Raw genomic sequence first — 24124 nt, 5'->3', positions numbered from 1 at the left:
CCATAACAAATGGTGAATTTCTGAGCCCTTTTTAATTTGTAGCCTATACCACTGAAGGCATGATAATGCTTCATCATATTTTAGAAATAGGGCCTATGTGCCTTTTATATACCAAATGTTTATCATTTTGAAATTGTTTTCAGTTGTTTATGACTTGTGTATGACTGAAATTATCTCTGCATACTATCAGTGCTGCATTGCTGTGTAAAGATAGGCTATTCAACACACTTTAAAAACACACTGAAAAGATACGGCCATAGTAGCCTACTAAAAACATTTTGTTCATAATAATGGTGATTAATAAATGGTGGTCTTAAATTTTCATACTGACATCCTTAAATTTGACTTGGTTTCTCCATGCGCCACTGTCATACTGTAGTCATTGTTTTGCCGTCTTGCATTTACGCTGCCAGAATACAAACACCACCCCCCCCCACCCAAAAGGCCCGCGTGAGAACTACCCCCCCCCGGACAAAATAAACCCCGGCTGCCCCCATAGTTTCCAAAATTTCTGTGGGAAACACTGATTGTCGTTTTGTTGCATATCTTAATAACTCCAATTGATTCTGGGCAATGGGTTGGCATGGTGATTTCTCATGCAGCTTAAAAAAAAATATGCTGAAAATAGTGGCAAACAAAAAATTGAGATTCAGTAAGAGACTTCATGGCTGGTCTGTGCCATTGTCTGCTCTTGGAAGCAAGTGGCAAAACTTTTTAAAATAGGCCAGGTCACTAACAAATAGGCCTTACTTGTACACAAAGACGTCCCTCTGTGCATAGAGTTGAAGTCTGCAGCTTGTTTTTAGTCATATTGCCTTGACTAAGAATACACTAAGCTTGAAGGCTCTCTTTACACAAACTTTAACTTCTGACCTTTGACCTCTGTCTTCATAGACAAGGCTAGAGAATGTGTAATATACGAGACGACTCCATTGGCACCTCTTGTTCCCTTAAAAATGCAATAGGAAAATACACGCCCCCGTCTTGTAGGACGCAGCCGGACCCTACATCAAAAGTGTGCCATTCCACCTAGATGGCAATAGAGAATCTGACCAATGAGTAAGGGTCAGTGACATGATTTTTCATGATATTCTAATTATAGAGCTTGAAAGTGACGTCATTTCCCCCGATTTCATGGGACCTCAACGGCGTTTTTAACGGAAAATTGTAATGTAATCCAATGGCGGTATTAAAATGACATTTTGATCCCCTTCGAGTTGTGCCACGAGCTCCACATTATGTTGTTTTTGATATTTTTGTTTAATTTTTCGTACGAACCCCCATACTTTTTAGAAGGGTGTGTTTCTTCACATCTTTCATGCAGACGGCCTCGGGACAAAATATTGATACTTCTGCATGAGTAATCTATATCTAGCCTCTTAAACAGCATATTTGTAGCCCAGCGCATATAGTGGCTGAAATCAGAGGATATTTACTCGCTACCATGTTGTTAGATGTCAGCTTAGGTCCCGTGAAATGCGGAACTAAGGGGCAGGACTTTCAAGCTCTATATGGCCAGGATCTGTGTACTGCAGCTAGTTGGCGATCACGGGCAAGTGAATAATTAACAGAATTCAATGGAACTGACAAAATGACTGACAATACATTTTTTTACTGCTTGAGACAGACATGCTGAGTGCTCTTCTTTGTTGAATAGGTAAACTCCAATATGCCTGTGCTCTTGAAGTTAAAAGACAAAGTCCATTCCTCAAAACTTGGTGGATGATGGGCCAACTTCAGGCAACTCTAGCATAGAGACAAGGAGTAGTTGGTCGAAGTATTTTTAAAGTTAATAATCCTTTATTTTAAACTGGGGTACATATCTAAAAAGGCGTTTTTAGAAATGTGCCCCAGTTTAAAATAAAGAGTTTTTAAGTTTAAGAATACACACTACAAGTTAGAGTTGCCTGAAGTAGGCCCAACATTTTTTCCCGTTGTTTAATTTCCCCCCTGAAATATTAATATTACATTCAAAACTAGGTCAAAATCTTCTGCCATGAGTCTAGTCAGACACATTTCCTGTTGACTATGGTGGTAATTATGTAAGAGGTCAAGTTGGGTGATCATTTTTTCCCCACCAGGGCATAATATTTTGAACTGTGTAGCCTATGGATTGGGTCTCATGAATAGGCCTACTGCTGACTCAGTATGTTATACTCAAATTAGTTTTTTTTTTTATTTGAATTCAACATAAAATTAATATTTCATGGGAAAAATATACAATGAGGAAAACATATTCAAGTTTTACTTGCCAGCTCGATTGTGATCCATTTTTCAACCTCCAGCTGCAGTAGGCCAGAACTTTGATTTAGGAGAAAGTATCACCATCTGACAGTCTCTGACCCTTCTCATTGGTTAGGCCAGTGTTTCTCAACCTTTTTAAAGCGAGGCACCCTTTCAATTCATGAAAAATGTAAAGGCACCCCAAACCAACAAGCCATAACATGGCATCGCATCCGATACCATACAAGCTTTGAAAAGTAACACATTTACCTACGTTCGAAGTTGCAGCTCACTGGGGGGACCTATACTTTATTGTGCGTAAATGGCAGATGAAAGATTCCACTGACTAGCATTAACTTATCAATTTAGACAAATATGTATTATAATATTATTACATAATTTACTTATCAGCCACGTTTCCGCGGCACCCCTGAGGGCGGCCCGCGGCACCCCTGTTGAGAAACACGTTAGGCTACAGATTCTCTGAGCTAGGCCTAGTTAATCCTGTGGACGACCATGTACCAGAATGCACAGAGCCATAATTGTACAATTTTTAAAACAGCTAATACTGTGCAGCCAGAGCAGCAGAGACCATTTGCAGGCCTATAATTTAAGTTTTCAATGGATTTAGTGGTTTTCTACCTCAGCCACAATTCTATAGGATCCCCCCCCTGAAGTAGCTGTGGAAATGTGTACAAAATGTGTGCATTAGATAACAAATTCAACATTTCACTGTCACTATTTCACCACTAGAACTATGCACATTTGGAACGTTGCCTTTGACCATGCATCTCGCGCGCAGCTTGTTGAAAGACTAGAGCTGCTGCAACACTCTCACAGCCACAATTTCCAGAATCGTCCACCTGTTGACCGTCAGACTCCGTCCTTATCAGACCTTCAGGTTCACAACGGCGACGCATTCGGGTAACGACATTTACCTTCACATTTCCTGTTCTTAATTTTGAGAAGTATATACAATGGTGCATGATGTTTACAAAATTAATCGATTTGGAAGCCAATATTCCAGACATTCTGTCGCAAGCTAACGTTCCATACCAGAGCATGATCACCACAAACACGTGTAGTTTGGGTAGCCATTTGTTTGTAATGGGAAACTGCTCTCGTAAAAAATTAATTGGCTTTCGAATTAAAAGGAGGTTGCAATACAATACATGTGGTTTAGTGTTTTTCCACCTTGGTTGAGGTCACTGCGGGCTTGTGGATGTTGGTTATTTAGCATGTTCCTTTTGTGAATGGTGATCTTTTCAGGGGAAGCTAAGCCAAGTTAGCGAATAAGTATTCACCTGTATTTGGTCATTAACATTAAATACACTACATTAAATTAACTACAACTAGTTTATATGACGCGTACAGTACATTAAGTGTTTGTTATGCTGTGTAGTTTAGGATTAAATAACTGGCCTCCCTGTCGGAGTATTTGCTGCCTGGGAAACACATGTCCGGTTTGTAAGGTCGCTGTTAGCTAACTAATTTATCAGATTAGCAATAGTCCAGTCCATCCCTTGAATCTGTATGTGAGACCCACGTGCATACCGGTAGTTAGCCATAGCCATAAGCCATCATGCTATCTTTTCTAAGGTAGCCTAAACGAAGGCCACCAAAGGCATGGATCCGAGTAAACCACAACTCCCTGGACAACCTGGAGCCACCTCTCCAGAGGAATCGCTCATTGGCCGCGGCCGCAGTTTCCTCCTGCCGACAGGCGATGCAGCCTTTGGCAGAGGCAGGGGCTTCGAGCTCTTGGCGCCAGGTGGCATTGGAAGAGGCTTGGCTTTCCAGGGCCTGCCGATGCCCTCAGATGAAGGCTTGTTGGGTCGTGCGCGCGGCCTTTTCCCTCCAGCAGCTCCACCGCCCATTGGCCCTGGCAGAGGGATACCACTGCCTGCCGTGTCAAGTGTCCCAACACCTCCCCTGGCCCACCCCGCTCAACCAGAGGCTGCACCGTCGCCCCAAGAAGAAGATGCCGCCAAGAAAGACCAGGAACAGGTACAGAGTGAAGTTTCAACAGATTTTTTCTTACGAGGAAGCTTTAGTGCATAACAAAACTAACCACACTCACCAATAAGCTTGTGCAATAATTCTGTCATACCTGCATACTGTGCACGTGCCCCATATCTTGCTATACTTTGTATTCTTTTGTAGTATTAACTGCTGTATAAAGTCCTCTGTATTCCCCCACACTTAATACTGCATGTCCCCTTGTAAGTTGCTCTGGATAAAATTGATATGCCTAATGTCATGTGATTTAATGTTACTGCTCCCTGTTAACCCTGGTGTTAAATGTAAGGTGGTCTCGGCTATTCACGGCTCGTCCCTGGTGTCCATGTTCAGAGGCATGGGCCTCGAGTCCGCCAGAGGAGCATGGGGAAGAGGAATGATGCCTGGGGGTGAGTGGAAAATCAGTGTGCATCATGGGGTCTGTTTTTTTTTCTTTTTTGTTGGTGAGGTAGTTTTGGGTCAGTTCACAGCTATTCCTGAAATGTAGCCTGTTTTGTAATCTTAGACTGAGGTTGCTTGCCAGCATGTTAGCATAATTGCTCTGCTGCGCACAGCCTCAGCAAATTGCAATGCTTATGTGTTGTTATAGTTTGCAGAGCGCAAGAGCAGAATGTCTTTTCTTGAACATTTGCAGAAGTTGAATAATTCACCACACTTTGCCTGTAAGGTTGGAAATGAATCATACATACTTTGGCGGCACAAATGTCTGTTTAGATTTTAAGAAAGTTGCAAAACGTACTGAAATATAATGCAAGATGCTAATGGTATCCCATACCCCTTTGTAATGTGTGTGTGGGTGTTGTAGTGAGCAGAGGAGCAGGAGATTTGGGAGTGGAGCCTATCCTGCCCCTGGTGGGTGCAGGTGTGGCTGGTGGCAGAGGAGATGGACCTGGGAGAGATGAGATGGGCCGCGGCAGCAGGTATGCACAGCACAGTGGCACCCACCAGTGGAGTAGCTGTAGTAACTTAGTAGTTCATGCTGTTTGTAGTAAGCTTAGTAGTTCAGACACACAGGACTGTGTTTTCCAGCCTTGTAGATGGAAGTAAAGTTTCAACAAAAATGAAAATGAAAAACTGAGCTACATCATCAAATACCAGTGCCACAAGCCTGTCAGTTCAGGCTCGACTTGTTTGATTAATACCCACACAGACATACAATTCTGACATTACCAACAGAAAGCCAAACATTTCCATGCTGTGAACATATTAAGCCCCCATTGTGGATATACATAGCGTTATTGATGTTTTTCCCCTGAAACGTAAGCAGACAGAATGGAGCACGCAACCATGAAGAAAAGGGCAGTGTGTTTAATCCAGACGCGTGAAGGATTTGTGAAAGGCTTGAATGCATTTGTACACAAATTCATCACCGAAATGAACAAATATATGTTTTAGCTGGCTGGGGAGAGGACTCGTTGGAGCGGGTCGAGCAACAGTCCCACCCCTGGCCATGGGGAGGGGGCCCGCCTCGTCGCCCATGCCTGTACCCGTGCCCTCACCTGTGCCTGCGCCTGTACCCACACTACCCCCAGGACCAGCAGCCATTGCTGCCGGCCTCGCGCCACCCTTGACTGGGTCGCCACCCAAAGAGCCTACCGTGCAGCCAGAAAGCTCCTCACCAAAAGGCCCCCTGAAGATGGAGGGTACACGGTGAGTTTATCTGCCTAGAAATAACTCAATCTCAGTGCACAGTGTTGTTGAGTTCACTTGGTATCAATACAAAAAGTTTTAAGAATCCATGCACAAATTCTAGGTGTTGGTAAAAGCAGGACTGCTTAACAAGCCAAAAGAAAAAAGTTAAATGTTCTCTTGCTTGACTATTCATTTAATACCAGAGCAAAACACTCTGTTCACTCTAATAATGCATGAAAAATCTAGCAAATGTGCAGTGAACTCTTCCCTTTGAATTGCGATTAATACAGTTTGACTTTGCATTTCCAGGGAGCCATTGCAAAAGGCCGGCACAAAGGGCAGCTCTTTAACTGTTGGTGCCAATAGCATCCCCGTGATCTGCAAGAACGAGGCGGTGTACCAGTATCATGTTACTTTCACGTGAGTCCTCCTTCTTTGTTTTTAAATGTTCAATAAGATAAATGTTTGTTACCCTTTTTAACTTCAATTTATTCCACCTTATAATCCATAGTTTACAAGGCTGGCACCATCACTAATTTTAGGTAGCGGTTTCTGGTGCTTGCTAAATCATTCGGAAGGGTTATGGGCAGCCTAACCGGAACTATCAGACTGGAAATGCAGTGAGAGTATGGCAAACCTTCAAACGGGTAATAAGGTGAATAGAACTCTAGTAGGCCTGTGTAATGACGTCCATGCTGCGCCCTTACAGCCCAAATGTGGAGTCCATCGGGATGAGATTCGGCATGATGAAGGAGCACCGTCCCACCACAGGGGAAGTGACCGCATTCGATGGTTCAATTCTCTACCTGCCTGTTCGCCTTGAGGAGGTCAGACTGATTTTTATTATTAAACAATTCTTTTTGTGGCAGCAATTTTTTTTTGCCCTAACAAATGCTCAATCAGTCGTGTTGTAAATTCATGTCTTTTTTGTTTCAAAGAAAAAATGTAATCCTCTGGTCATTTTTGGTCACTGTTTCGCAGGTGGTGCATCTGAAAAGCGAGCGGAAGACAGACAACCAGGAGATCGACATAAAGATTCAGATGACCAAGATAATCCCTCCCAACTCTGATCTCTGTCTGCCCTTTTACAATGTTGTGCTTAGAAGGTGAGGCAGGTGGTCTTGGCACAATGTGCCGACTGATTTTCATGTTTTCTACCTCAGTGCAGATGAGTACTCATTGACGGTATTCACGGACAACTTGACTTCAAGGCAACTTCAGTGTTTTTTTTGTTTTGTTTAACTCGCATTCCAATGTGTTACTGTCTGCAGTTGGCTAACTTCTTCTTTTTCTTCTACCCGTGAAGCTGATTGAGCATATGTACTGGTGGTTGCCTTGAGCAAAAGACCGGCTCCCCTTTGAGAATCCATGAAAGCATTTTAAAGTTGTGAAGATGTTCTTGGAATCTTCCAAAAAAAAAGCCTTTTTCAGCAGAAGTGACCGATTATCCACCACAAACATTCTCACTGTTCTGTCTTCTGTCAAGGGTAATGAGTATCTTGGGTTTGAAATTGGTCGGGCGAAACCATTTTGACCCCACCTGTGCAGTTGTTCTTGGAAAACACAGGTATGTGATCGTTTTGTCACCCTTCTTTCTCAGTTCCGCACAAAGTTTAGCAGAAATCCGCAGTTGTTGACCCCGGAGGGTCATGTTTTTGTTGCAGACTCCAGGTGTGGCCGGGCTACGCCACGAGTTTCAAGCGTACCGACGGAGGCCTGTACCTGTCGGTGGATGTGACCCACAAAGTGCTGCGGAATGACTCTGTTCTCGATGTCATGTGAGTTCAAGCGATTAAAAAATTGCTTGTGGTGCTGAACCAACCATACAAAGGGTTCAGCAGATTTCCCCCCCTTTCCTGTTTGTTGTTTGCTTCGGCATGTTTAGTGAGGCCACCTCATCAAAAGGGCATAAACAGGGGGTGGAAATGCTGTTGAATCATACAAGTCTAAATGCATGCTAATGAGTGCTTGCATGTATGTGTATTTGCATATGCTTTCATGAATCATTTAGCCCCCTCCTGAGTCAGCCTTCTGGGCTTTTAACCCTGTTGACTTCCTATTGGGATTTCAGCAAATCAGTGATCGTGATTGCCTTCTCCAGCTGCTTTCAAAACAAATGACAACAGATGTCCCATTCAAGATAAAAGAGCACAGCTCCACTTTGTTCACTCCCTGATGTCTTTATACAGGCCTAAACTGAAGGAGACAGACTGGTCCTTATGATGGTGACAAACTAATTTAAGGTTACCCAGATGTGCTCTGCTAGGAAACTCTGAAAACTACTGCTGGAAAAAGCCCCACAGTTTCATCCTAATAAATAAATAAACCGGTTTGAGAGGAGGGTGTAGGATTATTTCTGGATGAACAGATGATGCAGTAGAGGAGAAAAGTTAAGACCCACCATCTCATTCAGTGCATTTTATTTTCTTGGCAATTTACAATGCATCGTTGATTCTTGTGTAAGTCAGCAAAACCATGGTGAACACATAAACTCGTGTAATTAAAAATGAATTGTGAAAGAGCTGAATCATTCTTTAAAAAAGAAATTAGATTCCTCAATTGTAACCACCCTCTGCGTTTTTGATAGTGCCACAAAACCATTCGTGGTCAATGACCTTAGTGACGCAGTCATCTGAAATAGTTTCACTTCACAGGTGTGCCTTGTCAAGATAACTCAGTTGGATTTCTTTCCTAACTAATGTATTGACAACCACACAATTCTATATGAATTCACTCAATGTTATACCTGCAGAGAAAATGTATGATGTAAATAAATCGTGAAAATAAAGAACACATTGGATGAGAAGGTGTGTCCAAACTTTTGGCCTGTACTGTATAAGCTTGATGCATGATGGCAAAATGCAAACCAGTATTTCTGTTGTGTATTGGTTTCTTTGTTTGTTTTGGAAAAAAAGAAGAAATATTCGCACACAGCAAAAGCTCCCTTGTGGTGATTAAATGTGAAAAAAAAATGGCACGTTTCGACCAGCAAGGTCTTTGTAAGGTGTCGAATGTGGATGTGCACACACCTTACACTCTTTGTTTGTTTTCCAAGGCATGCTATTCATCAGCAGAGCAGAGAGAGCTTCCAGGAGGTGTGCACCAAAGAGCTGGTGGGCACCATAGTCATCACGAGATACAACAACCGCACCTATCGCATCGACGACATCGTGTGGTCCAAGTCTCCCAGAGACACCTTCACCTTGGAGGATGGGACCCAGACTACATTTGTGGACTACTACAGGTTAACACCGTCTTTCCACCTTGTTCTCTTTTTGTCTGTTTCTAATTAGAGTATATGGTTTTCTTTTGTTTTTGGTTTTTTTCACAATGTATGCAGCCCATTCACAAATGTTTTCATACATATTTACCACCACCATCAATTTTGAAGACTTGGAAATGTACACTTTTCTTACTTTTCTTCAGCTACTAGTTATAGACACCTTTGGCTGCACAGCTTCTAGTCTTTGGTCAGGTTTTCAAATATTAGTTTATAACTTGGTAAAAACATACATGAAAGATGGGCAGCATACGTTTAGAAAATAAACAATCTAAAGTCTACATTTTCATGCAAACCCTAACACACCCCTTTCTATCCCCTTCTACTTTTTCGTTGTGTAGCAAGAACTACGGGATAACCATCAAGGAAAAGGACCAGCCTCTCCTCATGCATCGGCCCAAGGAGAGGTCAAAGCCACGAGGAAAGGTCATACATTTCCCTAAATGTCCTCTGCCTGATCCACTTCACTTACATTGTTCGCTTGGGATTGCATTAACGTTGTAAACCTAAATGCTTCTTGGAACAGCCTGCCTGTGACCGAGCGTGGAGCCCTTGATGGTCACCTCTGGCCTGAGGGGCTTTTGCATGTCTAGCAGCGGGAGCAAGTGCACCATCTGACTTGAGTAATTAGCTCACTTTTTCGAGTCTGGTGGACTTAACTGATTTGTTCAATCATGCACTGTGCACCTGTTTTTTTTGTTTTGTTTGCCTGCTCAGAGACCTGCAGAACATGCTACTTCCTTTTGGTAGACTGTTTGGCTGGGGCTGATGGTTCGTTTTCTTTCTCTGTAGAAACAGTGCCACCCTGTGGTTGCAATAGCTAGAAGCAGGGTGCAGGTCTCTGTAGCCTTCACTGTCTGATGCGTCGCAGCTCAGTCATAGGAGCGGTCAACTCATGTGAGATCTGATGTTCTCTTGTTATTTAGCATACAAGGCTTTAAGCGTGTATGTGTGTGTGTGTGTGTAATATGTTTGTAGGTTATAACAGGAGAGATTCTCCTGCTGCCTGAGTTGGCCTTTATGACGGGGATTCCAGACAAGATGAGGAAGGACTTCCATGTCATGAAGGTTTGTATTAGTGACCACTTAACTGTCTCGTCCTAAATAATATTCCTTGGCTTCCTTTGTCTACCTTTTTTTTTACCATTTTACCTGCACTGGTTCCTTTTTGTTGGTTGTTAGGTAGCTATTGTATGTAAATAGTAACAGTGGTTTTACCTAGATCCGCAAATGCCTAAATGCCTTAAAATGCTATCACAAAGGGGGCCGATATAAATATAATCACTTTGTGAATCCAAAACTGTACGGACGGATTCCTACTAATTGGCGTAATTACGCGATGGGGTGTGCCTTCAGAATTTGTTATTCAGATTTTTCTGTTTGTACTGTCAGAAAGCTTTCTAGGATTCCCTTGATTTACACTATCCCCCAGACTCAAGTAAATCAATTAAATCCTATTTGTCTGCAGACTGCTTTGCTTCAGATGATGTGATTAACCATTCTGTTTTGAATCCTGTGTGTGTGTGTGTTGCCAGGATCTGACGCAGCACATCAACGTGGGAGGAGAGCAGCACTCACAGTCGCTCAAGCAGCTCCTCCAGAAGATGAACACCATCCCAGACGCCCAGAAGGAGCTCTCACGCTGGGGCCTGCAAGTCACCACCGACATACTCATGGTTAGAAATGATGTGGCTTTTCATTTATCCATGTATTTTTTGGCTTCAAGTGCTTTTGCTGTGATTGGACAGACTGAGGATGCAACAGGAGAGTGGTGGGATAGAGAGTCAGGGTATGGCTGGGAAATGACCAGGGTCACACTCAAACCTGAGTCCCCAGGTGTATGGTATGGGTGCCTTACACAATGTGTCACACGTTACACACTAGGTGTCCCACTAGGTCTTTGGCTGCTTATTTCCAAAAGATATGTCTTTGCTGTTAATCTTGTGATTTATTTACAGTTAAGGTGTGTTTCTTTGGCATTTTCAAGATGGCTCTTGTGTAAAACGTGGCTAATTTTGAATTGATTTGAATAGTTTATGACAATGATTGGTATGTGGCTGTTGGTTATTTTCAAACGTTTTTTCCCCCTTTTCTAAAGTTGATGCTCATTTTTACCTGAGAATCCTCCTCCGTGAAGGGTCTGAATATTGTGTAAAGGTCGACTATCGATTGAAGTGTCAGGAAGATGTAGCAAAGGAGCTGTACAGAGCAGTTACCTGGAAAAATGTCAGAATAAATCTACTCAGTCATGGTGTGTGTGTGTGTGTGTGTGTGTGTGTGTGTGTGTGTGTGACCGCTAGACCCAGGCAAGGACCTTGCCTCAGGAGACCATCTGTCTGCAGAGATCCTCTATCCAGCCGGCCCACGACGCGAGCTGGTCCAGAGACGTGACCCGAGAGGCCTGCATCAGTGGTGTGAGTATACGCTGGAGGATCACCGCACATGACGTACCGCAGAAGAGATTCCAGCTTGCACTGCTGCGCTGCATTAGATAGAAGACCTCCTCTCAAGGCACCTCAAGGGCATCCAGCACTTAACTTGTTCAAGAGCTTGGCTTCACTAGAAAAACACACTGAATGCGGCAAAAACTGCCAAAAGAGTATAGCACGATAAGCAGCAAAGCAATTTTTTGGGCCAGGCTTTGTTTTGGGCGTCAAATTCTATTACCTTCATGGTAATCAGCTATGATGTGGTTTGGCATCAACCGACTGGAATGTCTACATACCTCAAACAAAAGCTTCAGTTGGTTACTTCTCCTGAACAAATGTTGAGAGGTTTCACCTTTCGCCGTTTGTGGTCTATACCGTTCAGTGGGAGTATTCAGCTGTTGTATCGATTCTATCCACATTATACATCACATTATTCGTCTATCCACGTGTGGTAAGTGTCAGTTGCCTATTAGGATGATCACTAGTCCTTCAAAGGCTATGTTGGGTCATTGCTACTGGAGGGCTTATGCCCCGTGTACACCAGGCACCATCTACACGACCCGGGTGGTTGAAGAAGTTTTGCCATGAATTCGCTTTATTCGCTCTGGACGCGGCATTGACATGTTTGATTCAGCTAATCACATAACGGCTCTGTCTTGACAGCCTGGGACATTCGTCAATATGAACGTTACAGTTGGTTTTCGCCAAACCGTGTCATAGCAATTCGCTTCACGATTAGCTTGAGTTAAATTGTGAAAATTCACTCTGGTCGCTCAGTTCGCTACGCTCTGGTAGCTTTATTCGCCTTAGCTCCATAGAGAAATAATGACTTCTGCCGCTCAGGTCGCGTAATTCGCGCTTGGTGTACACGGGGCTTTATTCTGTAGCAGCTGTACTATGGGTGATGGGGTGATCTCTAATATACCTCAAGGGCTCACTGAGGTGGGCTTCCATTAGTCCTGAGCCTGCAGAGTAGTGGATGCATTTTTGTCAGTTATATTTTCTTCATCCATACTCCCCACTATATGGCAAAAGAGCTAAGTTAACCAGAGTGTGACCTATCCAAGTCCATGTATTATCAGCGTAATGACAAAAAGCATGTCATTTGTCCAGCCAACAACACAATGTTTTGCCAAAGAAATATTTATTGTTTCAAAACTGTTAAATAAAAAACGACAGAATCTTGATTTGCCAAATCTGATTATTTCTGAGAAACTTTTGCTCGTGACAACTTCTGTCTGTAACCCTGAATGCTGTGTCCATTTGTGGCAGGTTCCTCTGACCTGCTGGGCCATCTTCTACCCCCGCCGTGCCGCGGACCACGTAGAGGAGCTGGTGAACACCTTCGCCAAGGTGGCGTCGCCCATGGGCCTGAGGCTCTCCAAACCCACCCGGGTGGAGCTCAGAGACGATCGCACAGAGTCTTACATCAAAAACATTCAGTCACAGCTCACCAGCGATGTGAGTCAAGAATGCTCTAGTGTCTACAAATGAATATTTAAAAAAGAATATGCTACTTGCATAGATCAGTTTACCAAATCCGTGCTCCTTGACACGGATTTCGTGTCCTTAACAGGAGCACGGAATTTTTGGAGATCGGGCTGCCACACCCCTTGGCTGTCCATTCCAGGGCTTGCCAGTGGCATCTGCCTACCGCTTAAATGCTGGTAAAACTTGTCTGTGGCTAGTAACAATTTCAGTTTCACTAGCCACTCTGACAGGAAACGTATTCTGGTGTGACAAATGTCAGTACTTGCATCAATTACAGGAAAAACACAAACTCTGGCTAGCAGAAACAAGGCTAAATGGCTAGTGACTCTGGTAAACCACTAGCCACAGTGGTTGGTGAGCAAAATAGTTAACGTCAAGCCCTGGTCCACACCTCTGGCTGGAACATACAGTATAAGCATTGACTTCTCTCACATCAAGTAACTAATTAGTGATGTGTGTGAATGTAGCTTTACAGATGTTGCATGGTATTGGTTACAGTCTCTTTTCCTCCATGATCATTATTTGTCATTGCTTCCTTTCTGTTATTTTAGCCCAATGTGCAGATGGTGATCTGCATCATAACCGGCAACAAGGACGACCTCTACAATGCCATAAAGAAACAGTGCTGCGTACAGAGCCCAGTGCCTTCTCAGGTGAGGCAGCGACATAGATACCGACAAATACTAACTTCACAAGTTTAGTCTTGTTTACATAAACCATTTGAATGCAGTCACTAATGATATTTTTGTTTTTCTGCAATAATATATTGACAATTTAAATTAAATTATTTCACAAAATATTTCACTCTGAGACTCACAAACCATGACGTAGTATTATATAGTATTAATAGCACTGCTGCTCTGTTTCTTCATTTACCAAAGGCCATCAATATGAGGACCATCTCTCAGCCTCAAAAACTCCGGAGTGTCGCTCAAAAAATCTTGCTACAGATCAACTGCAAACTGGGAGGAGAGCTGTGGTCTGTCAATGTCCCATTGGTGAGCATGTCACTTATCAGCAGGGTTAGAGTGTGGGGAAAAGAGGTCATTGACTGAGCAGAAAATGAGAAAATGCTTTGCTTTTTTTGCAGAGAAAATATGAATTGGAGGGTTTTTGTGAAGCCTCACAAGTCAATTGGTGATTTCTAAGTAATGAAGCTTAAAAAAGCCTCATATCAACAGCATGTGGTCGTGTCCTCTTTTTTCCTAGAAACAACTGATGGTGATTGGCGTTGACGTCCACCACGATACCAGTAAGAAGTGCCGATCTGTCATGGGATTCGTGGCCAGTCTCAACAGGTACGTATGGAACAAAACAGCAGTTGTGTAAAAGCATAAACTTTTTTGTTTGGTGTTAAACATTGTTTCTTACTGGTTGTACTGCATCGCTTCACCAGAGACGGTTTGGTTTCGCGTTGTAATTTGCAACATTCCAAAATGTCCACTGAAGTCTGGCGGTGGCTCGGTGTCGGATCTAGGTGTGAAAGTAATCTTCAAGTTTTCACACTTTCAAAAACTTTTTCACTTCATTTCTTTTTCCGGATGTGGTCATGGAAATTCTGTTTCTTGGGTCTGGAAAGTCATGGAAAATCATGGAATTTTATATCTGAATTGGAGTGGGAACCCTGTCTTGAGAGATAAAATCTTTCGTGAGCCCTCTCTGAGCGGGGCTTAATTGCCAAAACATGAAGCGATTCATCCACTTGACTGGTGGTGGGCTCTTGTTTTCCAGCACGCTGACCAGGTGGTATTCACGAGTGATCTTCCAGATGCCAAATGAGGAGATCATCATCGGCTTCAGGGCTTGCCTGCTGGCAGCTCTCCAGAAATATCATGAGGTGGGTGTTTATGTTCAACAAGGCTTAGCCTCTTAATCCTCTTCATCTGTGTCATTTATCTCTGCCAAGAAATGCTCTCTCCCTCTCTCCATCTCTGCCTGTTGACAAGAACTCCCAATGTCATTATTGTTTTAAAGATAATGATTATAATTTGATTTATCAACAGCTAAACCGCAGCTTTCCTGACAAGATTGTGATCTATCGGGACGGCGTCTCCGAGGGTCAGATGAAGACCGTGGAGCATTTCGAGATCCCGCAGATTCTCAAGTGCTTTGAGACGTACGAGAACTATGAGCCCAAGCTGGTCTTTATCGTGGTTCAGAAGCGGGTCAGCACCACCCTGTACTCGTTCTCTGGGGAACGCATCGGGCCCCCTCCCCCCGGCACTGTGCTGGACCACACAGTCACCAGCAGAGATTGGTGAGAGGGGTTTATGTTTAGTTTTTTTCTTTTCTTTTTCTGCCGTAGCTCTTTGAGCGCCATGGACTTGAAAACGCGCCTTTTCAGAATGTATGGCACAGTGCCAAAGACTTGATATGAAGTCAATTGCGGTTTTTATATGGGGGGTGGGGCCTAACACGTTGATCTGGTATGTTTGTTGTTCACATGGACAAAGAATTGAAATTTTTATGGCTCTTGAAAAAACACTCAAATGTTGAAAAAAGCCTGGCACTGGAAGGTTCTGAATTTGAAAATGGCTGGCACTCAATGAGTTAAATTGAAATGGGATGTATAGAAAGGAGGTTAGTGAATAGAATACAAATACGTAGACCGCTTTCACCTGCCCTGCCCTGACAACCATCATCAGGGATGAACTCTGAGGACAACCCAACTCCGATCTCAGAGGGCAGCCCATTTGTAAACATTAGAGCTGGACAATTTTTTGTGCTGTTTACAGTTCTTCAAGCCGCTCTGCAGGGTTCCCACACGTCCTGGAAAACCTGGAAATTTAGAGATTTGTTTTCCAGTCCTGGAAATGTCCTGGAATTCACTAAATGTCCTGGAAAAAAAATATTTGTCCTGGATTTTTGTCTTGAACCTGTTTTTTTCACGGTTTTGTTTGTGATATAGCCTACTTTTCCCCTGCCCCGTCTAGACATGACGATTGAATTTCTCAAAGTTTTCCCACCTATTGATGTATAGGTAATACATACTATCCACACATACATGAGCACAAACGCACACACGTCAGCGAAGTTGCCCACAGTGTTTGGCCAGGTTGCCATCTTTTGTTGGACTGGCGCTTTAATATTCAAGTACTGTGAACATTCTAATCTTGTGTGAACATTCTAACAAATTCTGCCATTTAGACTGTGGAGGTTGTTATAAGTTCATTGATGCTGTGTGTAAGCTGCACAGCACAGGAACAAAGGCTGTTCGCATGGGATAGCCCATCACATTACTGATATTTAAAAAAACCTAAAACTCTAAAATCTGTATCAGACAGAAAATATGTACTAAAAATCAGCGTTGTGGCAGACTACATTATATCTGCAAAAAGGGATTTCTTATGGAGAACCTAGGCTTGACATTGGCACCAGCCAACCGGCCAAATGCTGGTAAAATTACTGGTAGGCTCTGAGAAGTAACAATTTCAGTCTCACTAGCCACTTTGACAGGTAGTTTGTTCTTTGGTGTGTCAAATCACAGTAGCTGCATCAATTGTTTGTATGCAAGAATATTCCAAAGACAAAAGAAACTGGCAACAAAACTCTGGCTAACAGAAAGACTTAACGGCCAGTGGCTCGGTAAATCCACTAGCCACAGTGGTCGGTGAGCAAAAAAAAGTCAATGTCAAATCCTGTGGAGAACCCATTTATTCCAAGCACACTCATTTTGGCAGTAAGACAGAGACTATTGATCGATTAATTCGAGATAACGATGTGAGTTTACATCGCACTTTAATTCCGAATTAACGTTTGGGGGATCAGAAAGCATTTCGACAGAGGATGCACGTGCTGGGCTTGCGAAATTTGACAAGGGTGTGGTTTCAGATTCCTACTAGCGGGACAGCTGGTGATTTTCAGTCACAACTTAGTTACCCAAGCCCGGGTCAAAACCTTTGGATGTACCCAAAGACATTAATTGCATGGGTTAATTAAGGACATCTGACACAAATTCACGTTGTCCTATGACCTGTTCCACACTCCAGCCCTGGCGGTAGTGGCATTGCACTTAACCATGTTGCCAGTGCTACCCGCAGAAGAAGAAAGTGACTCCCCTTGCGACCATGCCATACTATGCTCTTATGACGCCAGTAAGCAGTCATCTCTAGATCGTCTTTGGACGTACTCACTGACTTGAATAGCGGGCGTACTCTCTTCCCTAACACTAAGTTGCTGTATTACTAATTTATTACAACTCAATTCAACCTTAAAGTTACATTATCATATTATCTGTGAAATTAATTGCGTGTCGCTGTGTATGTCCAAATTGTGCGTCCGACGGACAAATATCCGTCCTGAGGGAACCCTGCGCTCTGGTCGTGATGCATGGAGCTTTTATACGGTTGTCAGGGGACGTGAAAGCGGTCTATAGGCTCGCCACTGTCATGGAAATCGTAAATGTCATGTTCCATGCCTGGGAGTTATGGAAAAATCTTTGATTTTTTTGTGTGCAGTTCTAATGTTCCTACAGGCTTCTATTAAGTTGTCATCAGAGTATTAAGATTATTATCCAAATGGATGTTCCTTTATTGTACAATAAATGCAAAAGCAATGCAATAACTAGAACATCATGCTATAGGGTGAGTGGAAAGGGTTAACAGCATATTTAGTTTGAAAAGAAAGCTTATGTTGCCACGAGTTGTGAAAAAAGTCATAAAAAAGATTCCGAAATTTTGTCATTGATCAAAACTTGGTGGGAACCCCAGACAAATGGTGGAGTGGGGAAGCTGAACGTGGCCCTTGGTCTCTGTAGAGCAGTGGTTTTCAACCTTTAAAAAAAAAAAAATGCCCCCTTGTCTTCATCATAAGCCTGCCAACACAACCGTTTATATTAAAGAGGCACTAGGTAGGACGACGGCATTTGCGCGGTGCCTGAGGCATGCCTATCTCAAAGTCTACACCGTAATGCTGTTCAAAGAAACTCGCGGTGAGACTATTTGTCATCATGGAATGCCAGCAGTTGATACAAATCTGAATACGATATGGAAAGCTATGTTTCAAGTGAAATGATCCTGATGAAGACCCGGTCGGTGTAGTTGAAACCGGTTGTCGTTTTTAGATATGTACCCCAGTTTAAAATAAAGGGTTATTAAATTATAAAAGATTATACCGGTACTACTCCTTGTCTCTATATGCAAGAGTCGCCTGAAGTAGGCCCAACTGCCAATACGTTTTGAAGAATGGACTTTGTCGTTTAACTTAAGAGCACCAGCATATTGGAGTATACTATCCAACAAAGAAGAGCGCTCAGCATCTCTCCCTTATAGCAGGGACCATTGACTTTTGGAATACTTGGGATAGTATTCTCATAGCTATTTGTATTGAACATTTTTGGCTCTATGCATTGTTGCCTCTTGACTCAAACTAATTCTGGTGACTGCTGTACTTTTGTATTTCGTATATACAGCTCACATGGTACGCACATGTTAAAATTTCCACACCATATCACTGGCAAGAGCAAGTTTTTTTTCTAGAAACCTTTCTAGCGGTTCACTGCTGTGCATTCATTGTTATTGAAAGAACACTGGCTGGCTCAAAAGGGTACCACATTTCCTGCAAGTGTGTACTGCCACTTTGTAGCAAGCAAGGTCTGACTGACCACATTGTATACACTTCATTCTTCAGGGCCACTTGACGTGGGCTGCGGCAGCTTTCAAGAGAATTCAGTCCAATTGGAGTGCTACCTGGAACTTGTTCTTTACAGGGATGCTCTTTGGTGACATGCTTAATCCATTTTAAAAAGTAGTAAGATGCCAATCTCATCTTCCGTAAGCTCAACGTACTTTTATTCTATGGGCAAAGTATGATTAAAACGAAGTATAATTGGTTTCTGCTGTCATGTTTTTATCTTTTAAAAAAAGCCATGTTTGAATAAAGGCTTTTTAACATTTTTGGATTAAAAAAAGACTGCCATGGACTCCCTTTTTGATGAGGCACTGTTTTTTCCCCCACACCAAAGAGCAACTTCAAGATATTTTCAACAATTCCTGAGCACTGAGTTTTTCTTCACTTAATGATTAAAACACGTTAAGATTGTTTCGGCTTGACTCCTTCATCAGGAAGTGCACCGTCTCTTTTGTGTTGTAAACTGGGCTGCAGCTTTGTTAACCTCCATGTGTTCTCTATGTGTGCAGGATGGATTTCTACCTGATGGCACACAGCATTCGCCAAGGCTGCGGACTTCCTACTCACTACATCTCTCTGTACAACACCGCCAACCTCACTCCTGACCACTTGCAGAGGTACCTGAATCTACTTACCCAGAAATGTGAAATGAAAATGCTGAGTAACCTGTGTTAATTGTAGAAACACCAGTGTGTGTTACATAAACTGATTTTATCTTATACAAAATATCTCAATGATTTTGTGTCGTTTTGACTACAACACTCACATGCAGCTTAAGTCAAGGCCCTGGACCGAAGCATGAAAGCCAACCAAAACCAAAATGTCTGATGAAGGGCCCTTGTCTAAAATGTCACTAAAGACTTTTAATGGAAGCTTGCTCTGGTGTTAGGACGGACTGCTGTCTCTACTCAGTGGTTTTGAAAGCCTGATGAATGGTCATGTCTGACAGGCAGTCGAGATATTCAGAGCTCAGATGACTAAGCCACAAATAGGGCTTTCAGGCCGACCAGAACGGAGCCGGTGCCGTGCCCACACCGGTTACGTTCGGCATTAAAGTGCTTATCTGCGAACCGTCTGTGTTCATACCGGGCTCTGAACTTTTTCCGCTTATGACTGTTACCCGGATGAACCTGCTGACGGCTACAATAGTCTCTTTTCCATAGGGTTCCGCGTTCCGGTGCGGGCTTTATAAATATTCATGAGAGTCGGCGGGGGGCTAACGGTACTGGTTTGGCCCGCGTTTCCATCTAGCAGAGTTCGGTACCGTAGGTACAGTTTAGGTGAGCAGTCGCAGTCGCCCTGAGTGGGCACGTGAATAGCCTAATGACCAGGCTTTCACGCCATGGTAAATAACACGGGCAAAGGAGTCCTCCTCAAAACGATACCAGTTACTCATTACCCATTAGTCTTGTGATTGTAGGCAATTGGATATTGAGGTTGGACTGTATTTTAGCCGTGGTAACTGTATAGCCTACTATAATTCCCTCCGTTGCATATTGCCAAAGTGCATTTGCAATTCGGAAGCAAATAATTGGATAGCAGACATTCCGTCATCCAAAACTAGGCTACTTTCGGTGAGATGTTTACCATACTTTCACAGCGTGCACGCTTTTAATGCGCTCTGTCCTCTTGTCGGCATATTCAGTTGCATACTGGTCGCCCCATTTCCCTTCTGTTGCAGCGCATCCAATTGATTTATCAAACTTCTTACAATCCATTGCAGTTTTCATGCTCTGCTGCCATACTTATTCATACCTGCAAACTCGTCACCTTTTGGTGACAGTCACCTTTTTCCCGGCCGATTAGGTCATTCACGTGAATAGAAATAGAACCCCCGCTGTACACTGTCACCTTTTTTTCTTTGACGAGTTTGCAGGTCTGTTATTAAAAGCATAAAGACAGTCGTGATTTGTAGAGGCTCGCGAATGAGGAAGCAATCCGTAAACCACACGGCCAGAAAAAAAATACCTAAAGTTTTTTAACACAGAACAAAAGCACTGTCCTACAGAGACCTCGCGTATGAAAAGATGTGCAATGAAAAGGAATGAATTTAATGCTAGCCAACAGATTGTGCATTGTGCATTGTGAAGACTTTTTTTGCATGGTGCGTGTTCATAGCCTACTGAATTTCTCCCGTGAAAGCGCGAGGAGGCGTGGAGCTTCATGATTTTTTTTTGTTTGTTTGTTTGTTTTTCAATCGGTCGATGAATGCCAGCAGCACCAAAAAAAACCAATTCCTTGACAACTCCTTGGCCAGATTGGAGTTACTTTAAAGAACATGATAATTGCTTGACCAATTTCCTATTGTCTAGTCTACTGTAAAAACTGAAGGTAGAAAAGCCATGTTGATTTTTGAAGTGTGGGTGGGGATAGATGTTTGCACATGACGATAAATCCTACGTATCCTTAGTAGAACTAAGCTCCGCAAGCCTCAAACCACGTCTTTCGCGATTCTAAAATCGCTCCTGTTTCACCCTGATGGGTGTGTATGGGTGGAGTAAATGCAAAAAGAAAACGAAACCACGCCCCAGCAGTGCGCAGCCCCGTTCTAACAGGGCTAGTAGAAAAAGCCCTAATGTCGTTATGGTTCGAAAACCTAGTATTTTGCAGTTTGCATTGCAAAGCCACTTTTCATTTAGCGAACGTTGAAATCTGTGGCGTTCGTGGTTAGGTGCGGGAACGGGCACCGGCACGGTTCTCAGTCGGCCTGAATGCGCTAGAAGAGTGTTGGAAATGGAGAAAGTTGTGGTGATGTGACTGATCTTTTGTCTTTCCTCACAGGCTGACTTTCAAGATGTGCCACCTGTACTGGAATTGGCCCGGCACCATCCGTGTCCCTGCGCCCTGCAAGTATGCCCACAAGCTCGCCTTCCTGACTGGCCAGTCGCTGCACTCTGAGCCTGACATTAACCTTGCTGACAAGCTCTATTTCCTGTGAGCGCTTGCGTGTTTTAGTTGAAGTTTTAGTGTTAGTTTTTGCATGTGAGTTTGTGTTGTCTGATAACAAAATTATGTTAAAGCAATGTTAATTCAACTTTGAGATTTGAGGTTTATTTTTTTATTTGTTTTATTTCTTTCTCCTTTGTCATTTCCTGTTCAGTGTTGGCCATGTTCAGGTTTAAATAAATGATTTGACAATCCCTTATTACAGGCCAAAGGAAAATGTGTATGTGAAAAGGTTTGGCCACTAGATGGCAGTATTTCTACACCTAGGGGAGAACGTTGTCTGGATTGCTGCAATGATTCCTTTCCGTTTGTGAACTGTGTACTGAACTCTATAATTGATCCTTGAAACGAGCAGGCAAAGACATGTTGGCATGTTATTTGCTTGTGAAATTGAATATTAAAGTGTAGAGATGTTCAAATCTTTTTTGTGCAATTACTGAATGCACAAAGTGTTACTGCACAATGCAAGTATTAAGGGCAGGAAATTCGATAGGGGAACAAACGGGCAAGTTGTGCCCGGCCCAGGGAGAGACGAGTGCACAGAATGACATCCTCATTACATTGTATGTATTCAGATAACTTTGTCCCAAAGCTGTCAGCGGCCCTGATTAAATGACTGCGAAGCAAATAAAAGGGTTTAATAACTTGAGGCTACGCATCATTCTTTAGCTGGAAGGTGCAGAGCTGTTATTGAGGATGTTGTAGATGGAGCCCACAGCAGCTTGTACATTTATTGGGTCCAAACACACAGTACTACTGAGCTACATCTACCCTCTCTAATAAGGTACATTGTAGTCGTAACTCCCCAAAACACTGCTACCACAGGTGGGGTTGTCATGACTGCCTCCTGTTTACATGTGTGATTGGTTGTATAACAAAATCTAATTTCCCTCAAGGGAACCAAAGGGGTTCGGGAGGTGTAATGTAAATGATTCTGAAAATAAGATCCAATGCCTGTGGTGACACGTCAGACCCTTGAATGTGCCGAGTAGTGTGTCCACACTCAACCCCAACTGTCATGGCCAGATTACCCATGAAGGCCGATGGCACAAGTAGGCTATCCTAAGGATTTTCCCTTTTAATTTTTTCCCCTGTTTATTAATGGGATGGCATCAATTAAGGAATGAGCAGAAAGAATAACTGAAAATAAAAAATCATATGGCGTGTGCATACCTTTAAAAAAAAAAACTTTTTTTGTTCGGCACCAGGGATTGTGCCCACATTAAAACAGATTATCTATAAGGGCCAATGGCACAGTGCCCAGGAGCACCAATAAGGTATGATCAGTGAGGTAGCTCATGACGCAAACTTAACAAGTAACCATTCCCTACAATCATAAAAAGCCTGGGAAAGATTTGGAATAAAAAAAAAAACATTTCTGCAGTCCTGGAAAGGCTATGGAAAATGCTCAATTGGTACGTTTACATGAGGCATTTAAATCCGATTTAACTCACTTTAAATCTCATTAAAACTTAATTCCACTTTAAAAACATCATGTAAACACTTACCGAACAGGATTTAAGTTTATTCCGATTTAAACTTAAGTCCGATTAAAGTGGGTGGTTTATTCCTCTTTTAAATCCGATTAAACACGTTCCTCTGTCATGTAACCTTTTAATCAGAATTACAATAAATCCGGTCGTTCCACGCATGCTCGTTGACCACACGATGGCGCCAAGAGCCCGTGCCTGCCCGTGCTCTTTGTCAGTGAGAAAAAGATGGCGGCACTTCCTGTTGATTTTCACATGAAAGTTTTGCTTAATTTAAAGTCCCTAAGCGACTATAAATGTTGTGGCTTCCATATATTGATGTAAAAGTGCCCCACGAAGTAATTAAGCACAACAAAGTTACTCCACATCACCCTTTCACCAGTTCGTTTTTCTAAGCTAGGAGGGTGCTAACTAGCATTTGAAAGAACCAGACCCAAAGGGGATTTTACCAGCCTTGAGTCCACTGAGGGAATTCATTTTCGGGCTGAAGATAAGCTTGTGTCCCAGTAGTTCCCCGGAGGTTTGGCGACCACGCCCCCACCCCTTATTTGGCTCACTCAGCACGTGCGTCCTCAGTCCAATCGCAATGCTTTATTTTCCCCAGACTTTTAATCGCATTTAAGTGAAATTGCCATGTATACACGTCGCAAAATAACTCTTAATCCGATCTACTTAAATCCGATCTATTAGATCCGATTCAAAAACATCATGTACACGTAGCAATTGTCCCGAAGATGTGCCTGTGCTGTAATAAAATAATTGCCAGGAACTGTCTCGTTTGGTGGCAAAAGATGTTGTTTCAGTCAGTACCATAATTTTACAGGTTAATCCAATCTAAAGTCTTTCAGTATTAACAATCTTTTGTTGGTCACCTCAAGCTTAAATACTCTTCATCATGGAAATTTGAAGAAGAGAAAAGTCATGGAAATCACAGGTGAAAATGTGTAAGAACCTTGAAGTATTCTTCATTAAAGGGGTTTTGCCTT

At 42.8% G+C, this 24124-nt stretch overlaps 1 protein-coding gene across 2 annotated transcripts; it reads left to right on the top strand.

Annotated features, from left to right (window-relative positions):
• Nucleotides 1-3030: 3030 nt before the first annotated feature.
• Nucleotides 3031-22297, top strand: piwil2 (piwi-like RNA-mediated gene silencing 2). 2 transcript variants are annotated; one of them, XM_063195163.1, is made up of 23 exons: nt 3031-3147; nt 3827-4230; nt 4532-4631; nt 5048-5162; nt 5638-5892; nt 6184-6294; nt 6584-6701; nt 6856-6980; nt 7361-7441; nt 7539-7652; nt 8930-9118; nt 9496-9580; nt 10133-10222; nt 10690-10830; nt 11455-11568; nt 12856-13044; nt 13626-13727; nt 13956-14072; nt 14284-14372; nt 14806-14911; nt 15078-15331; nt 19212-19319; nt 21484-22297. In XM_063195163.1, the coding sequence occupies exons 2-23, from the start codon at nt 3850-3852 to the stop codon at nt 21638-21640; spliced, it is 3141 nt and encodes a 1046-aa protein (XP_063051233.1). In that variant the 5' UTR covers nt 3031-3147; nt 3827-3849; the 3' UTR covers nt 21641-22297. The 2 variants fall into 2 exon arrangements, with proteins under 2 accessions (XP_063051233.1, XP_063051234.1); XM_063195164.1 differs by having other exon boundaries at nt 3037-3147; nt 3823-4230.
• The last annotated feature ends 1827 nt before the right edge of the window (nt 22298-24124 follow it).

Source organism: Engraulis encrasicolus, chromosome 3 (assembly GCF_034702125.1).
Source record: "Engraulis encrasicolus isolate BLACKSEA-1 chromosome 3, IST_EnEncr_1.0, whole genome shotgun sequence".
Lineage (NCBI taxonomy): Eukaryota > Metazoa > Chordata > Actinopteri > Clupeiformes > Engraulidae > Engraulis > Engraulis encrasicolus.
This window is presented reverse-complemented; position numbering and strand designations above follow the sequence as displayed.